The following is a 14,528-nucleotide window of genomic DNA, read 5'->3' as shown; positions in this document are numbered from 1 at the left end:
ACCTGTCACGGCCCTCAATGGGTTCAAGTTTAATAGAAATTAAGTGTGAACAAATCCTTTTGGAAATGATGTGACCTGTCCTGTTTTCTGTTTGATAAATCAATAAAATATGTCAAATAATTAGTGTAACTTTCAGATCGATGAAAACACTGAGATCCACATCTACAGGGTTGGAAACATGATGCTATGATCTAGTTTCAAGGTTTCATTTACAGAACTAGAAACCTTTCCGTTGCCTTTAATCAACAGGTTTTATGACAGCATGTTGTGCAGGGTGTGCTTCAAAAATGTGGAAAACAGAAGAGTAGAAAACAAAAAACTTACAAATAATTAAAAAAAACAGGAGATGAACAGTATCTGTATAAYCTGAGAGATCATCATCCTTCAGTTGATCACAGTTTTCAGCTGATAACTCCAGGAGAATCACTTTGTTGATGCTAATTTACCTTTTTATTCGTCAGAATGTGTTATCTTTGTTTGCTTTATCAAACACAGATAAACAGACAACATGTAAGAACAAACTGTTACAGGMTGCTTTACCAAGTGTGTATTTTAAAGAAATACACATTTTATCCAGGTTTCAGATTAAAGTGAAAACAAGTGAAAGAGCTCTGAGATGTAAAATCCTCGCATTTGTTGTAAAAATGGGCTACATTTTCCTCATCAACTGCGTAAAGTTAGGGTTTTCTCCAGGGAATTTAACCTAATTTTGTATCAGTTTTTCCTGCCTTTTCTGCATGATTGTCAACAACGTGAATGTAGGTCGAAATCCACTCAAATCTATGTTTTGGACTTTTTGTTATCAAGTCGAAACAAAACTCCTCTGATGATCAGTGAACCTTTCATCCTGGTTGATGAGAATAAGAACAGATATGACATGAATGTTATGATGCTTTGTGTGTATTTTGTTGATCGTGTRGGGCAGCAGCGTGCAGTCAGACTGTGATGAAACCTCTTCTCTTACTTTGTTCAGGGTTACACATCTTAATTCACACCAGAACAGCTTTTCTCCACAGCTTTGATCTTGTAGGGGTCTTGTAACAAAGTACAAAATAGTATTTTGCTTTACTTAAATAGAAATTTTGGTTATCTATACTTCACTGGAATAATTATATTTTAGACAATGTTTAACTTTTATTCCTTACAATAAATGTCAGATACTTTAAATGGTTCTCAGACTCAGGCAATTTGTACATGTTGGCCTTAATATGTTATTCGGATGCATCTCAGTAATCCAAGTAGAAAAAAAATAGGTCCTTTAGACATTTTGTTCATGATTCTCTATAAATGATCAGGGAACTAATGATCTATGGTCCTCTTTTGCATGTGATCAACAGTTTTGATTGTCATCGTTATACCTGTTTGTCCACCATGTGGAGGCAGTGCTTATAAGGCTGAGTTCACCTGAAACTCCTCAGACTGAAGAAGTCTGTTGGAGGAGAGACGAAATGTTTCATTAAAGAAGAACCTTCCAGAGGACCTACTTATTTTTTTAATATGATGCTATTGCTCTATTCTAATAAAAGTTGCTGTTTGTGCTGTGTGAAAACATCAAATTACTTAAAAAAAATTCTCTGTTCATTATGGTTTTCACTTGCCGTTTCATCACTGATCCAATGCATTCTGGTCATGATGATGATGATGATTGGTTACAATTAAGACAAACTCTGAGTCAAGGCTAAAAAGCTATAATGTGTGACAATGAATGTGCATATATATTACTAATACATAAGTGGCATTAGTCCCCAAGCTAATATTAWGAGCCTAATAGCATCCAAGCTAATATCATGAGCTAACTCAATTTATTGTTTTTATAGTTGAAGTATCAAATAATGTCTAATGTTACAATTAGTTTTAATAATAAAGTTTTACTCAAGTAGTATTCTCTTTTATCTTGTGATCCTAGAAGTAGCGAGCAGTGTCATGGAGAGAAGCTGCCAAAGATGGATGCAGCTGATGAGATAAGCTCCTCCCACAAAAGAAATTCTCAACAATCTGTCTGTTATTTTAATGGGAGTACAGATCACTGCAGGTGTTTCGGTGTTTTTGCTGTGTCTGCTCTGACCCAAGCCTCCCTTCTCCTGTCAGCTGAACTGACTCTGCATCTGACCTTGCTGTGGAGTGATCTCTTCCAGCCCTGTCAGCCATGTCACTAAGAGGCTTGCGTGCAGCAGATCAGTTTAGCGAGGCCTCGTCTGACTAATCTGATTACTTCAACAAGTCTTCTATCACTGTGCAGAACGAGAACAAAACCACCCCCCGAATATTCAGCAAAAGGTCGTTGCAGGAGATGTACGTCTGAACACCCTTTGGCTGCAATTTATGTTTAAAAGATTCTTATTATTTTATTTATTGTAGTGTTTCTCTGTGTTTCGAGGTTTTAAATCCAGCTGCCAGGTCAAAAGAGCACCTTTCAGGAGCTTACCACAGATACCACAGAGGATATTTTCAGCCCTGTGCTCGTCTTGTGCCTTCATGAGAATCACTCCTGCATGTATGGTGCTGAGAGCTCTGGACAGCGGGCTTTTTTCTTCTTCTGAATTTTACCGAAACATGGAGCCGTAAATGATGTGCAGATGTCTAGTTTCACATTAGTCATCAAACGCATTCGCTATACAATCATTTTATTAGATGAGAGTTTTCATTATAAGCTCCATAAGACATGTTAAGTTTTACTTGAATCTGTGAACTGAAAATGAAAGTGATCAAGCATAATTCTGTAATTATTGTCCATCAACGTGAAAGGCAAACGATCCTGTAACAACGGTTATGACTCAGTTGCTTTTAATGATATTGAGTTAGCTAACTGAGAGTCATCTGAGCTCTAACTCTTCAAGATCTTTAACTGGAGTCAACCTTGTTCACCTGTTAGCAAAATATATCATAAATTAGTAATTAAAAGCTTAAAAGCTAGGTAGAAACTGAAAGCAGTATGTCTAGCTAGAAGTAGCAAAAGGCTAGCTAAAAGACAAAATTAGCAGAATCGTAGCTAAATACTACAACCTTAGAAAAAGGCTGGTTACAAGCTTAAAATCTCATAAGAGGACAAATACAGGGCAACGTTTACTGGTGTGTTTCTTTGGGACAAATACTTGTAAATGTAACTAAGTATTTGCATACATTTCTAACTCTAGCTACCAGTGATGAAACATAGCTTCACTAGTGCTAAACAACTAAATATAAAAAAATGTAAAGGCTAATATAAATTAGTGGAAGCTAGTGCTAATAGCTAAGCTGTCTATCACTCAGTCTGTGTTTTTTTCTTCTTCTAGTTGAGGACTGGTGGGACTGAAACAAACCTGTTAATGTTAGCTTGATCATTGTTAGTGGATTTAAAGTTGGCAAAACATAATTTAGTGGAAGCTAATTGGCTCACTAACAATTTTTAAAATCAGTGCAAATCTGCCAAAAAAAAAAAAAAAAGAGTTCAGCTGATTGGCGAACTTATTCCCACTACTGGTTTCAGATTTATATGTTTAAAAACACATTCTCTCCTATAAAAGGTACATCGATAATTTATTTAAGGAACTTATTTTAGACACGTAGTGCCCTCTTGTTTTGTTGTGAACCCCTTATTTTGAACAAGTTGGAATGTTCTCACTTGTATTATTATTCCCCTTCTCTTTCCAGACTTGCTCTGATTATAACATATTTCGATTTATTTATGTTACTTTTTTGTACAAATTTCAGGTTATTTTAAGTTCCTATCACCATGCAGTCATTGCTAGGTCACATCATCTCCTCTGGCACGTGAGCACTGTGCAAACGGTGAGTGTGCTTCTACTTTCACCTTCTCTCTCCCTCCCCCCTCTCCCCCCACACACACTCTTCCTCACACTAGTATGGATTAAAAGCTAAAGAAGGTTGGGAAGCCAAAGCTCGTCAGTCCTTCCCACTTTTTTTCCTCCCCTTTCTTGTACCTATTGCCACTTTCCAGCTTTTGGCCAATCTATTTTTACCAACCTGAACCCTGGAGCAGGGTCCCAGCTCCTCTCTCCGTGTGGTCTCTCTCCACCTGTGGTACCTGTGGTTTGGGGTGGGTCCCAGTCCAAAACAGGGCTCGAACAGGACAAAGTGACGCCAGGAGACTATAACTCCCGCTGGACATGTAAAAACCTTGTTATTAAATGTAGCACCTTTTTTTTTAAATTACAGGAAATTAAACAGAAGATGAGATCATTTTTTTAACCTGGGATTTTATTTATCACGACATTTGGATTTACCTCTGATGTTCTCTATGATGTAAGAACAAAGATAATTGTTTGATGCCGAGTCCACCTGGTGCTACCTAATGACTCCAACTCTAGCATGCCTCCTGTGTAGAAAACTGCTCCAGGTAAGATCTCAGGTATATTAAAGCTATCTTCTGTAATTTGCTGTATCTATTATGGGTATTACAGCAAATAATTCATTTCTCTGTAGCTTTATAGAGATCTATATTGGGACAGCTATTCCTGTGGGAACACAGAGTACCATATAATCTCTYATGTGTTACAGTCTGTGTTTAAAAAAATCTATCTATGACACTTAATGACTTTTTATTATTTAGTAGCACATAAAAACAGGACCCCTCTTTATGTAGTAGCTGACAGGATGATATCTTTAGTGGTTTTGTTGGTTGCTTTTATTAAGATAAGGAGAGTTACAATTTATGGAATGGGTTCAATGTTAAATTAAATGTAAAGCTATGAATCATTTAACAAAAATAAATCAAAAAGTCATTGTGAGTTGTTATACAGTAGAGGAAGGGTGTCGATGGTATTTATGTGGTGAAACACCATAAGCTAAATAAGCTATTATTGTTCAGTTCTGCTGTAAATGAGACAGCTGTGTAAAATAACAATGTTTAGTTAAAATAAAAATCAGCATCATGTTGATTGATTGAAAGGTGAGAAAGGTTTTTTCACAACATTACCAACTCCTTTTCATAACATTGCCCAAAATGTATGAAAAATAGTTTTGTTGTTTTATTAGTATTAAAACAAATGTACTCTACATATTAGAGTCAAGTAAAGAAGCTAAACTCATTATGATGTACAGTTTGGTGCCTAATTACTGCGTTCTAGAGAGAAAAAGTTTTTGATCAGAAACAAAGTCTTTCTGAATCACATTTGACACACTTTCCTAAGTTAAAATTTTATGATCATGTACTAAAACAGTATTTTTCAGATCAATTGCTCTCAAATTAATTCAGCCATGGTTCAAAAAATACAAAAGATGCTTGTCAAATTGGAACTATGTGACCCATCACATCAAAACGAGGATTAAGTCCAAAAGTGGGATGTGGAGAAATAGGCAGATACAGGGTTTTGATTTAAATGTGTGCAAAAGTTGCATTTTGTCAAAATATAATGAATTAATCCCTTATCAATGTATCATTTGAATGAACTGTCTGAAATTCAATCCTACAAAAAACTTTTTGAAGCATTTTTTCAAGCATTAGCAACAACAACAACAAAAAAGATTTTGAGGGAAAATGCCTTAAAATTTTGAAATTTTCCCTGTGAGCTAACGTTTTATTTCTTTCCATCTGGGAAATCTTAATATACTAATATTTTTTGATGTTTCCTCTTTATATTGACATCAAAAATTACTCAATACATTTACATTGAATTAGGATTCAGACCTCACTGTGATATATTATCGTAACCAACAAGACAAATTGAGTTTTATCTCTGAATAAGCTTAAGATATCAGAATGATTCAGATATCAAAATGTAGCTTTTAAAGCCAGGAATTTGAAAATGTAATTAGGTCATTTTGACCAAATTCTATACGATGGGTCACATATTTCAATCAATCGTCCATCGTAAGTTCATGCTGCTGAAAAAGGGGGAATTAACAGATTTTTGGAAGCTTGAAGTAAGGTGCAACGTATACGACTCAATTGGAATTGAAGATAATAAAAATGTTTTTCGAGAACAAGATATCAGCAATAAAAAACCAAAAGACCATACAGAGAGAAGAAAGGGAGCCAGATTTAGCTCCTGGTTACCTGGCCTATGGTTTAAACTCTTTGACTCTGACAGAGCTAATGAGCTTGTTACAAACTACTAAGTCTCTGTAGGACAGCACGGGCACCGTGTTCTCAGCAACGAGACCAGACGAACTGATAAGGCTCAAAAGAAAAAAAAGCTCAGCGGCATGTAGCTTCAGGTTTCAAGAGATTCTGTCTGTTTCAAAAAGTCATTTGTTTTAGCAATAAAGTTATCAAATGTAATGCTAACAGGTAACAAATCTTTTCCATTCTTGTTTTCTGGAGGCAGTGATGGCTCAGGCTCCCTCTGTCACCTGTCCACCTTTGGACTAGAGGTCTGCAAAGTACTCCGGGAGGCCTTCACCACAGACGCTCTCACGCTGACCAATACAAACGCTCAGCACCCCCACTCTTTGCCATCCGAGGCATCCGAAAAGATTTGTGAGACAAAAAATGGAAACTCAGAGAGACTCTTGCTGTCTGCACAACCTCGCCTACCACCCGCGATGGAGGCACCACTCAGTGAAAGTGATAAGAAAAAGACATATATGGACAGTGGTCACGAATAGTTTTAATGGTCGTAGTCAGTTTGAACTCTTATCAGCGTCGTTGTCTTTGTCATCAAAACCACAGCTGCCATCATCCCCCATGCGGCACGTCAGGGGATGGAGGGGGAGCTGGTTTCTTATTTTCTTACTCGTGATCTCGTCGTTCCCCTGTCAAGTCCAGGCGACCACTTTCAAGGTGGCCTTGGTTGGACCCTGGACGTGTGACCCCCTATACTCTAAGGCCCTTCCTGATTTGGCGGCCCGCCTTGCCACCAGCCGCATAAACAAGAACCCCTACCTCAACAAAGGCTACTGGTACGACTACACGCTTGTCAACGAGGACTGCAAATCCACGCGCGCTCTCATCCGCTTCGCCGACCTGGAGAGTTACGGCGCCGCTTTCCTGGGTCCCGCCAACCCAGGTTACTGCTCCTCGGCTGCACTTTACGCCAAGGAGTGGGACATGGGTTTGCTTTCCTGGGGCTGTCTCAGGCCCGGCATGAAAACAGGCGACACGTACCCCACGTTCCTCCGGCCGCTGCCGCTGTCCTCACATGTGCTTTTTGCCGTGCTGCGGTTCTTCCAATGGGCACACGTGGCCATCATCTCAGAGGAAACCGACGTGTGGGAGGCCACGGGCCAGGAGTTGGCTTCTTCTCTGAGGACCCTAGGCCTTCCTGTCAGTCCTGTTGTGACCATGGAGACTGATAGGGAAGGGCCTCGGAGAGCTTTGAGTAAAGTGCGAGAAGCAGACCGAGTCAAAGGTAAGCTGCACTTTTTTAGAATGTAAAACCCAATGAAATATATCGATAGGCTGTGTTTCAAATAATAATCTTTGTGCAGTGATCATCATGTGCATGCCTTCTGTGCTGATCGGTGGCCAAGCCCAGTACAAGCTCCTGACCACGGCCTTAGCCATGCGTATGATAGACCGCGGCTACGTCTTCATTCCTTACGACACCCTCTTGTATTCGCTGCCCTACAAAGACACCCACTACCCTCTGCTGGGGAATGACACCAAGCTCCGGAAAGCCTATGACGGGGTCCTCACCATCACTATGGAGTCTGGAAATCGCAGCTTCTATGAGGCCTTCAGAGATGCTCAGAGCAGCTACGAGATACGCAGCAGCACCCCGCCAGAGCAGGTGAGACCCTTTGACTTTACTTGAGACGACAGAGACACAAACAATAGCATTTTATTCACATGTTATGTGATTGTTTTTAGGTTTCTCCATTCTTTGGCACCATTTACAACATGTTGTACTACATAGCCATGGCTGCAGAGCAAGCCCGTGCCCGTGGAGGCCGCTGGGTAACGGGTCACATCCTGGGAGACAGCGAGGGGGGCTTCGAGTTCGAAGGGTTCAACCAGCACTTGCAGGCCGGAAGGAAAGGCGAGGGAATGCAGGCTGCCTATGTGGTTCTGGATTACAGTGGCATGGGGGACACGCTTTAYTCCACGCATTCGCTCCATGCCACTCACACAGACGGTACGACCGGGGGCTTGAAGTATCTCGGGCGTTCGATCCATTTTGCGGGCAGCACGCCCTTTAAAGACTCGAGCTGCTGGTTTAGTCCATACTTTGCCTGTACTGGAGGTGAGCACATCACCATATACATGAAAGTTAACGTGTTCAACATGCATTCAAACTTTTCTCCTTCTGTTTTCTTTCTAAAGGCACAGATCCGATCACACTCTTCTTTCTGTTCCTTGTGTTCGTTTCACTGGTGGGATTTGGAATAAACACCTTCCTACGTTTGAAGTACGTACCACACTGCTGGGAAAAATAAAACTTCCATTTTTTTGTGTGCTTTCATATTTAATTTAATTGTCTGTCTGCACAAAAGAAATGGCAGCGTTGGACTTAACTTTGAGGGCGATGGAAACAGTGGCTCGTCAAAGGTTGTCCTGACCCTGGATGACCTGGTCTTCATCAATACTCAGATCAGCAAACGGGTCAGTCCTGGATTCAGTCAGTTTACGTTTTGAATTTGCTCTAAACTAATTTGTCTCTCCTCACCCATTTTTTATGTGCAGAAGCTAAATGACGACAGCATAACGAAGAGTCAGGGGGACATGAAGACGCCACACCATTCAGTGTCCGGTCGCAGCTACTTAGCCTCCACTCCTGACAGCTCCAATGTGGCGGTGTTTGAGGTGAGGAAAAATCTGCATGGTGAACTTTGTGATTCCTGATATTTCAATTCAATTCAGTTTATTAATACAGCGCCAAGTCACAACATACAATGTCTCATCATTGTTTCAGTACATGAAAAAAATAACAATTTACATGGAGCTTGCTGTTTCATAAAGATTGTTTTTCATATATTTATTCCAGGGTGATTGGGTTTGGCTGAAGAAATGTCCATCAGGAACAGTTTCAAATGTCAACAGCAGCACTGAGGTGGTCTTTGTGAAGGTAAGAGAATGTTTTAAGGACTCCAAGTATCTTTCACTACTCCAACTAGAAAACAAAAGAGAAAAACAATATGTTCCTTTCAGCTTAGAGAAATGAGGCATGAAAACCTAAATCTGTTCCTGGGACTGTTCTTTGACTCTGGGATCTTCGGCGTGGTGACGGAGCACTGTAACAGGGGCAGCTTGGAGGACTTGTTGGCCAACGAAGATGTGCGTCTTGACTGGATGTTTAAGTCCTCCTTGTTGATGGATCTGATCAGGGTAAGAGAGTTATTTAAAAAAAGATTTTTCATGTTTCATTTTGTGCCATACCATATTTTCTCATGACTCGAGTCCATCACCAGGGAATGAAGTATTTGCATCATCGTGACATCATCCAYGGGCGCCTCAAATCCCGTAACTGTGTGGTGGATGGGCGCTTTGTGCTGAAGGTGACAGATTACGGCTTTAATGATATTCTGATTGCACAAGGCATTGACGCTGACGGGGAAAAAGCTGAGGGTGAGAACACGTGAATCGTTTCAATGATTAGGTTTTTTTGTGCATGTCAAAGAGTCAAACTCACAGTTGTGCAACTTTTTTGCTTCACAGACCTTCTGTGGACAGCTCCGGAGCTGCTGAGAAACTCAAGCCTGAGGAGGAAAGGAACTTTCTGTGGGGACGTCTACAGCTTCTCCATCGTTGTGCAGGAGGTAGTCTCCCGCTCCACGCCTTTCTGCATGCTGGACATGCCTCCGAAAGGTGACTACCTGAACTATTATCCTAGGTGCTCATTAGATAATATAGTTCCTCCTTTCTGTGTGTTCCTCACTTGTTACTTGTGATTTTTTTCTGTTGACAGAGATTATCAACAAGGTAAAAAAGCCCCCTCCTCTGTGTCGGCCTATTGTGTCGGTGGAAGAGGCCCCTCTGGACGTCATACAGTTAGTAAGACAAGCCTGGAGTGAAGAGCCAGACAAGAGGCCGACTTTTGAAGAAATTTTCAAGCAGGTAGGATCTCTAAAATCATCCTTTTTACTGTAAAATTAACCTTGTTAATTGCTCCATTTTAGGAGGATCAAAGTTAGTTACACAAGGGGGCAAAAATTCAAAACATGGTCCAAGCAAATATCTCAATATTTACTGAAAAATGTTAGATATGAAATAATTATTATAGTGATACAAATGACCTTTTCTAAATTATGTTTTATATAGTATTTAGAACGTACATAGTCCTGAAACGTTCCAGCACTTTCAGGACCTTGGACAGTTCCTTCAGCTCTTCACACTGTCTACAGTCCTGAAATATTCCAGCACTTTCAGGACCTTGGACATTTCCATCAGCCCTTCACTGTCTAAAGCAGTGATTCCCAAACAGGGGTATGTGAGCATTTTATGGGGGTACATGGAAAMATTTCCTAGGTGTGTAAATTTAAATAGGACTGAGATATGTAAGGCCCTATGATTTCCGCAATGCGGAAATTGCAGTCGGAATCACAGAATTAACACAAACTGCAATCCAGTATAAAACGTGGAATCTCATGGAATTTGCTCATTTGAGTGAGTTTCTGACATATTTTGGACAATACAATGTTTTTTGGACGCTGCTTTTTCTTCACCTGCTATTACCTTGTTTATTTATTTATTTAATTACCTATTCACTTTCAAGGCAATGTTTTTATCTTTATGTTTAATTTGAGTTGAAAAAATAAAATGCCTGAGAATTAAATTTAATAATCAGTTATAGTACATTATATTTTTGGAGAATCATTATTGTGTTTGACTGAAGGGGTACTGGTGGTATGACAAAATGGTTCAGGGGGTACACAAGTAAAAAAGTTGGGAACCACTGCCCTAATGGACGAAGAAAAAAGATTATGTTTAGACAGCATTCATTTTTCATTTATTTTTTCTTAAAGATACATTTTATTACAATCCAGCAAATGAGTTAAAAAGGAAACTCTCAATAAAAATCTAATTAAGTGACTCAAAATAAGAAAACAATACAGAAAAAAATATTAAGGTTAAAACTGAAGATTACTGAAAAATTCGAACTGAAATTTTTTTCGGCTTGAAAGCTTGAATGCACTTTGTCCACTGATACAAAGATTATTCAAATATTTCACTTTTAAAGTATTGCCTTTGGGGCCAGATGAAATGTTTACRAGGGGACRGATTTGGCCCGTGAGTTTGACAMGTYTGCTTTATATYATAGTTCAAGTGCATCTCAAAGGGAAAGAAAATCAACCTGATCGACTCCATGCTGAAGATGTTGGAGCAGTACTCTTCCAACCTGGAAGATCTGATCAGAGAGAGGACGGAGGAGCTGGAGGTGGAGAGACAGAAAACGGACCAGCTGGTGGCCCAGATGTTGCCCAAGTAAGCATCCAGCAGCTTTTAAAGAAGGAAATAATGCAACTGTGCTGTTCTGGTTTAAATCAGAATTGTTGTTTGTTACTTTAACAAACAGCAATAAATAATAAAAAAACACAGTATTTTATTATTTTTATTTCTTTATTTCATTTCTTTAGAAAAACAGATATTTTGTCTCAGAAATTAATATTGCTTATTGACATCTTCCACAAGTCATTTTTTCCCTCTCATGTTTTAAAATTCTTGGCTAACATCAAAAACAAGACTCAGGTGTTTATTATAGGAAGGTGTCATGTATTCAGCAGACAATCCTTCTCATAATTGATCATTTATTTTTTTCTACTGATCATTTAAAATGTGTTTGTCTCTGACATAATCATTCTTCGTTCATCACAGCACTGAAATGAATTTAGAGAGATATGAAATCTGGATCATGTAAAATACGACATTTAAAAACTGCTATTTGCTGCAAAGAAGTTGCAAGTTTTTCTTTATGGCAAAGACAATAAAAACTACCGGACTGCTTTATTGTTATCCTTTAACTGAAGGGGTGTCCAAAACTGCTCCTCGGGRGACATGATCCTGCAGGTTTTCCTYGTTTTCCTGCTCCAACACACCTGATTCAGTGAATGAATTACCTCTTTRAGTTCTGCAGAAGTCTGTTAATTATTCATTCATTCAARCCAGGTGATTTGGAAAAAATAAACCTCTAAGTAAGCAGGAGAGTGGCCCTCGAGGACCAGGATTGGACACCTCTGGTTTAWACACTTCAACACTTCCATTCTCAGTCACATCTTTTTTTTTATCACGTAGAAGAAGCAAGTTTTGTCCACATTACAGTAATGACCTGGTGATAGAAKAAAAGYYGTGTCGCATGTTGTTGTTTCTGAAYGTCGGCCTCGGTTCTTTAATCATCTTCGACGCTCTTCAGGTCGGTGGCTCAGGCGCTGAAGTTAGGCAAACCTGTGGAGCCAGAGCATTTCACTGAGGTCACGCTGTACTTCAGCGACATCGTGGGTTTCACCACCATCTCGGCTCTCAGTGAACCCATCGAGGTGGTCGATCTGCTCAACGACCTCTACAGCCTCTTCGACGCCATCATTCCCCTGCACGACGTCTACAAGGTGAGCCACTATCGTCTCTGTGTAACTTATAATAATTTAATACTCCTGACAATAAATACCTGAACTTTATTCTGCAGGCTCTGATTTTATATTTATTACAGTATTTTATCAAGTATAAGTCATRTGAAGGTATATTTAAAAAATAAAAGAAGTCACATTCTACTTGTTTTATTTTTATTTATTGTCATTTATTTTATCTGGCAATGTTTTATTGTCTCAAAATCTTTGTTTTTTCTCATAATCCTTTTATAGCAATGAAGTGATAATATTAAGTTAACAATAAAGACATGAAGGGAAGATAATAGCTGTTTTTATGACTTTCCTGCTGAATTTGTCAAAAACAAATCAATGTCTGTGTGGAACTATCTGATACTTAGCACACATGTTCCTTTATTAGATCAAAAATTTYATATTTTTAAAGGACACACAGCTGCTAAGACAGAAAAATAGTCTGTTTATGTAACAAGCGTTTGTTAAACATGTTACTTTTGTTGTRTTTAGGTAGAAACCATTGGAGATGCTTACATGGTGGCCTCTGGAGTTCCCACCAGGAACGGTAACCGTCATGCAGCAGAAATGGCCAACATGTCTCTGGATATCCTCCACTGCATYGGAACCTTCAAGGCGAGACACATGCCTGACCTGAAGATCCGGATCCGGATCGGCCTGCACTCCGGTGAGCAGCTCGCTCCTAATTATTGTTTTTTGCCATTTTTATAAGAAAGCGCTTCTGAGTTTAGAACTCTAAACACAAATTAATGAATTAGGTGTAAAAAGTGTTGTACCGACGTAAAACAGCCWAAAACTAAATAAATGTGAACTTTTAGCTTCACTCTTTGATGTTTCGAGGCTCACAAGGTGATTCCTGGAGAGGTGTTTGTTGAAAACTTGTCATTGTTCAGCCCATTATTCTAAGGAAAAAAGATGATGATTCATCTTTCAGTTTACTGTCTGCTGTTTGTTAAAACTTGAGTAAAAATTAGCTCAAAAGAAGAAGAGCAGACAAGAAACCAGCAATGGGCATGGTTCTGCTCATCATTTAACAGCTACTATTTTTCATTTTGTTAATGGACAAATTAGCTTCTGCTAATTTAGGTTTCACCAAATTTAAATCTGCTAACTAACGAACTAACATCAACACGTTTGTGTCTTCAGATATGTGATGCCGAGTGAGAGACGTCGTCTTAGCCGTTAGCAATTAGCTGTTAATGATAGCTTCTGCTTATTGTTAAGCTTTTTAGCATTAACTTCTGCTTATTTTTGTTTTTACATGTTTATTGTCGAAGCTATATTTTTATTTTGTGAATTATGAGTTAACAAAGCTAACCTTTTGGTCAGCTGTGCCCACCACTGCAAGAAAGATGGAGAAATGTCGAATGAGACAAGAACTGAAATGAAATTCAGTAAGAAAAGTTCTGGTGGGATGAAGAATACAAATTGAAGCTAATAGTCCTTAATTTTTTCTTGACCTTTAAAAGAACTGAAGCAAAATGGGATTATCTTATTAGAGAACTGAACAAAAATATAAACCAAAATGTACTAGAGTGATGCTTTTTGTTTTTGGTTCATTTAATTTATCTCTATTGATGTTTGCACACATTAAAAAAATCTGCATCTGTGTTTCAGCCTGTGTACAAAGAATTAACAAATTTATCTATATATACTGTACATGTGTAGYAGATTCATTTGAGAGTGAGTAAGAGGTAAAGCAGAATACAGGTGCACAAGCTGCTAAGTCAAGGAGATATTTTTATCTCCTTTATCCTCGTCTGAAACTTATTCCTGGAACAGTGAAACCCTATCCACTTAGAGTGCTGTCATCCTATTAGGACTCTGCCCACTTTGGATTTCTAACTCTGGACCATGATTTTTCTTTAATACACACACACACACACACACACACAAACACTGATGGCTAGTGTGAGGAGAAGAAACATCTGGTGAGATGTTTGGAGAGATCTTGTCCCCTTCGGAGGAGATAAAGTCCAAAGCAGTCTGTTTTTTATTTTTATGCCTGTTTATGAAGTGAGACAAGGGTGATTAATTCAAAGCTGCTGCTGTGTGTGTGTGTGTGTGTGTGTGTGTGTGTGTGTGTGTGTGTGTGTGTG

At 39.0% G+C, this 14,528-nt stretch overlaps 1 protein-coding gene across 4 annotated transcripts in view; it reads left to right on the top strand.

Annotated features, from left to right (window-relative positions):
• Positions 1-14,528, top strand: part of gucy2d (guanylate cyclase 2D, retinal) — a 19,292-nt gene that overhangs the window by 3,522 nt on the left and 1,242 nt on the right. Inside the window, exons 2-17 of one of the 4 annotated variants that reach the window (XM_014006688.1) lie at positions 3,691-3,768; positions 4,156-4,336; positions 6,263-7,289; positions 7,369-7,670; positions 7,751-8,123; positions 8,204-8,288; positions 8,374-8,482; positions 8,564-8,683; positions 8,865-8,945; positions 9,029-9,205; positions 9,289-9,445; positions 9,536-9,685; positions 9,786-9,934; positions 11,139-11,302; positions 12,228-12,420; positions 12,922-13,096. In XM_014006688.1, coding sequence (XP_013862142.1) covers positions 6,431-7,289; positions 7,369-7,670; positions 7,751-8,123; positions 8,204-8,288; positions 8,374-8,482; positions 8,564-8,683; positions 8,865-8,945; positions 9,029-9,205; positions 9,289-9,445; positions 9,536-9,685; positions 9,786-9,934; positions 11,139-11,302; positions 12,228-12,420; positions 12,922-13,096 — 3,094 coding nt within the window. In that variant the 5' untranslated portion in view covers positions 3,691-3,768; positions 4,156-4,336; positions 6,263-6,430. Of the gene's footprint in view, positions 1-3,690; positions 3,769-3,805; positions 4,337-5,732; positions 7,290-7,368; positions 7,671-7,750; positions 8,124-8,203; positions 8,289-8,373; positions 8,483-8,563; positions 8,684-8,864; positions 8,946-9,028; positions 9,206-9,288; positions 9,446-9,535; positions 9,686-9,785; positions 9,935-11,138; positions 11,303-12,227; positions 12,421-12,921; positions 13,097-14,528 lie in introns of those variants that run through there. The other 3 variants (XM_014006687.1, XM_014006686.1, XM_014006689.1) reach the window with 3 other exon arrangements.

Source organism: Austrofundulus limnaeus, unplaced genomic scaffold (genome assembly GCF_001266775.1).
Source record: "Austrofundulus limnaeus strain Quisiro unplaced genomic scaffold, Austrofundulus_limnaeus-1.0 Scaffold37, whole genome shotgun sequence".
Lineage (NCBI taxonomy): Eukaryota > Metazoa > Chordata > Actinopteri > Cyprinodontiformes > Rivulidae > Austrofundulus > Austrofundulus limnaeus.
This window is presented reverse-complemented; position numbering and strand designations above follow the sequence as displayed.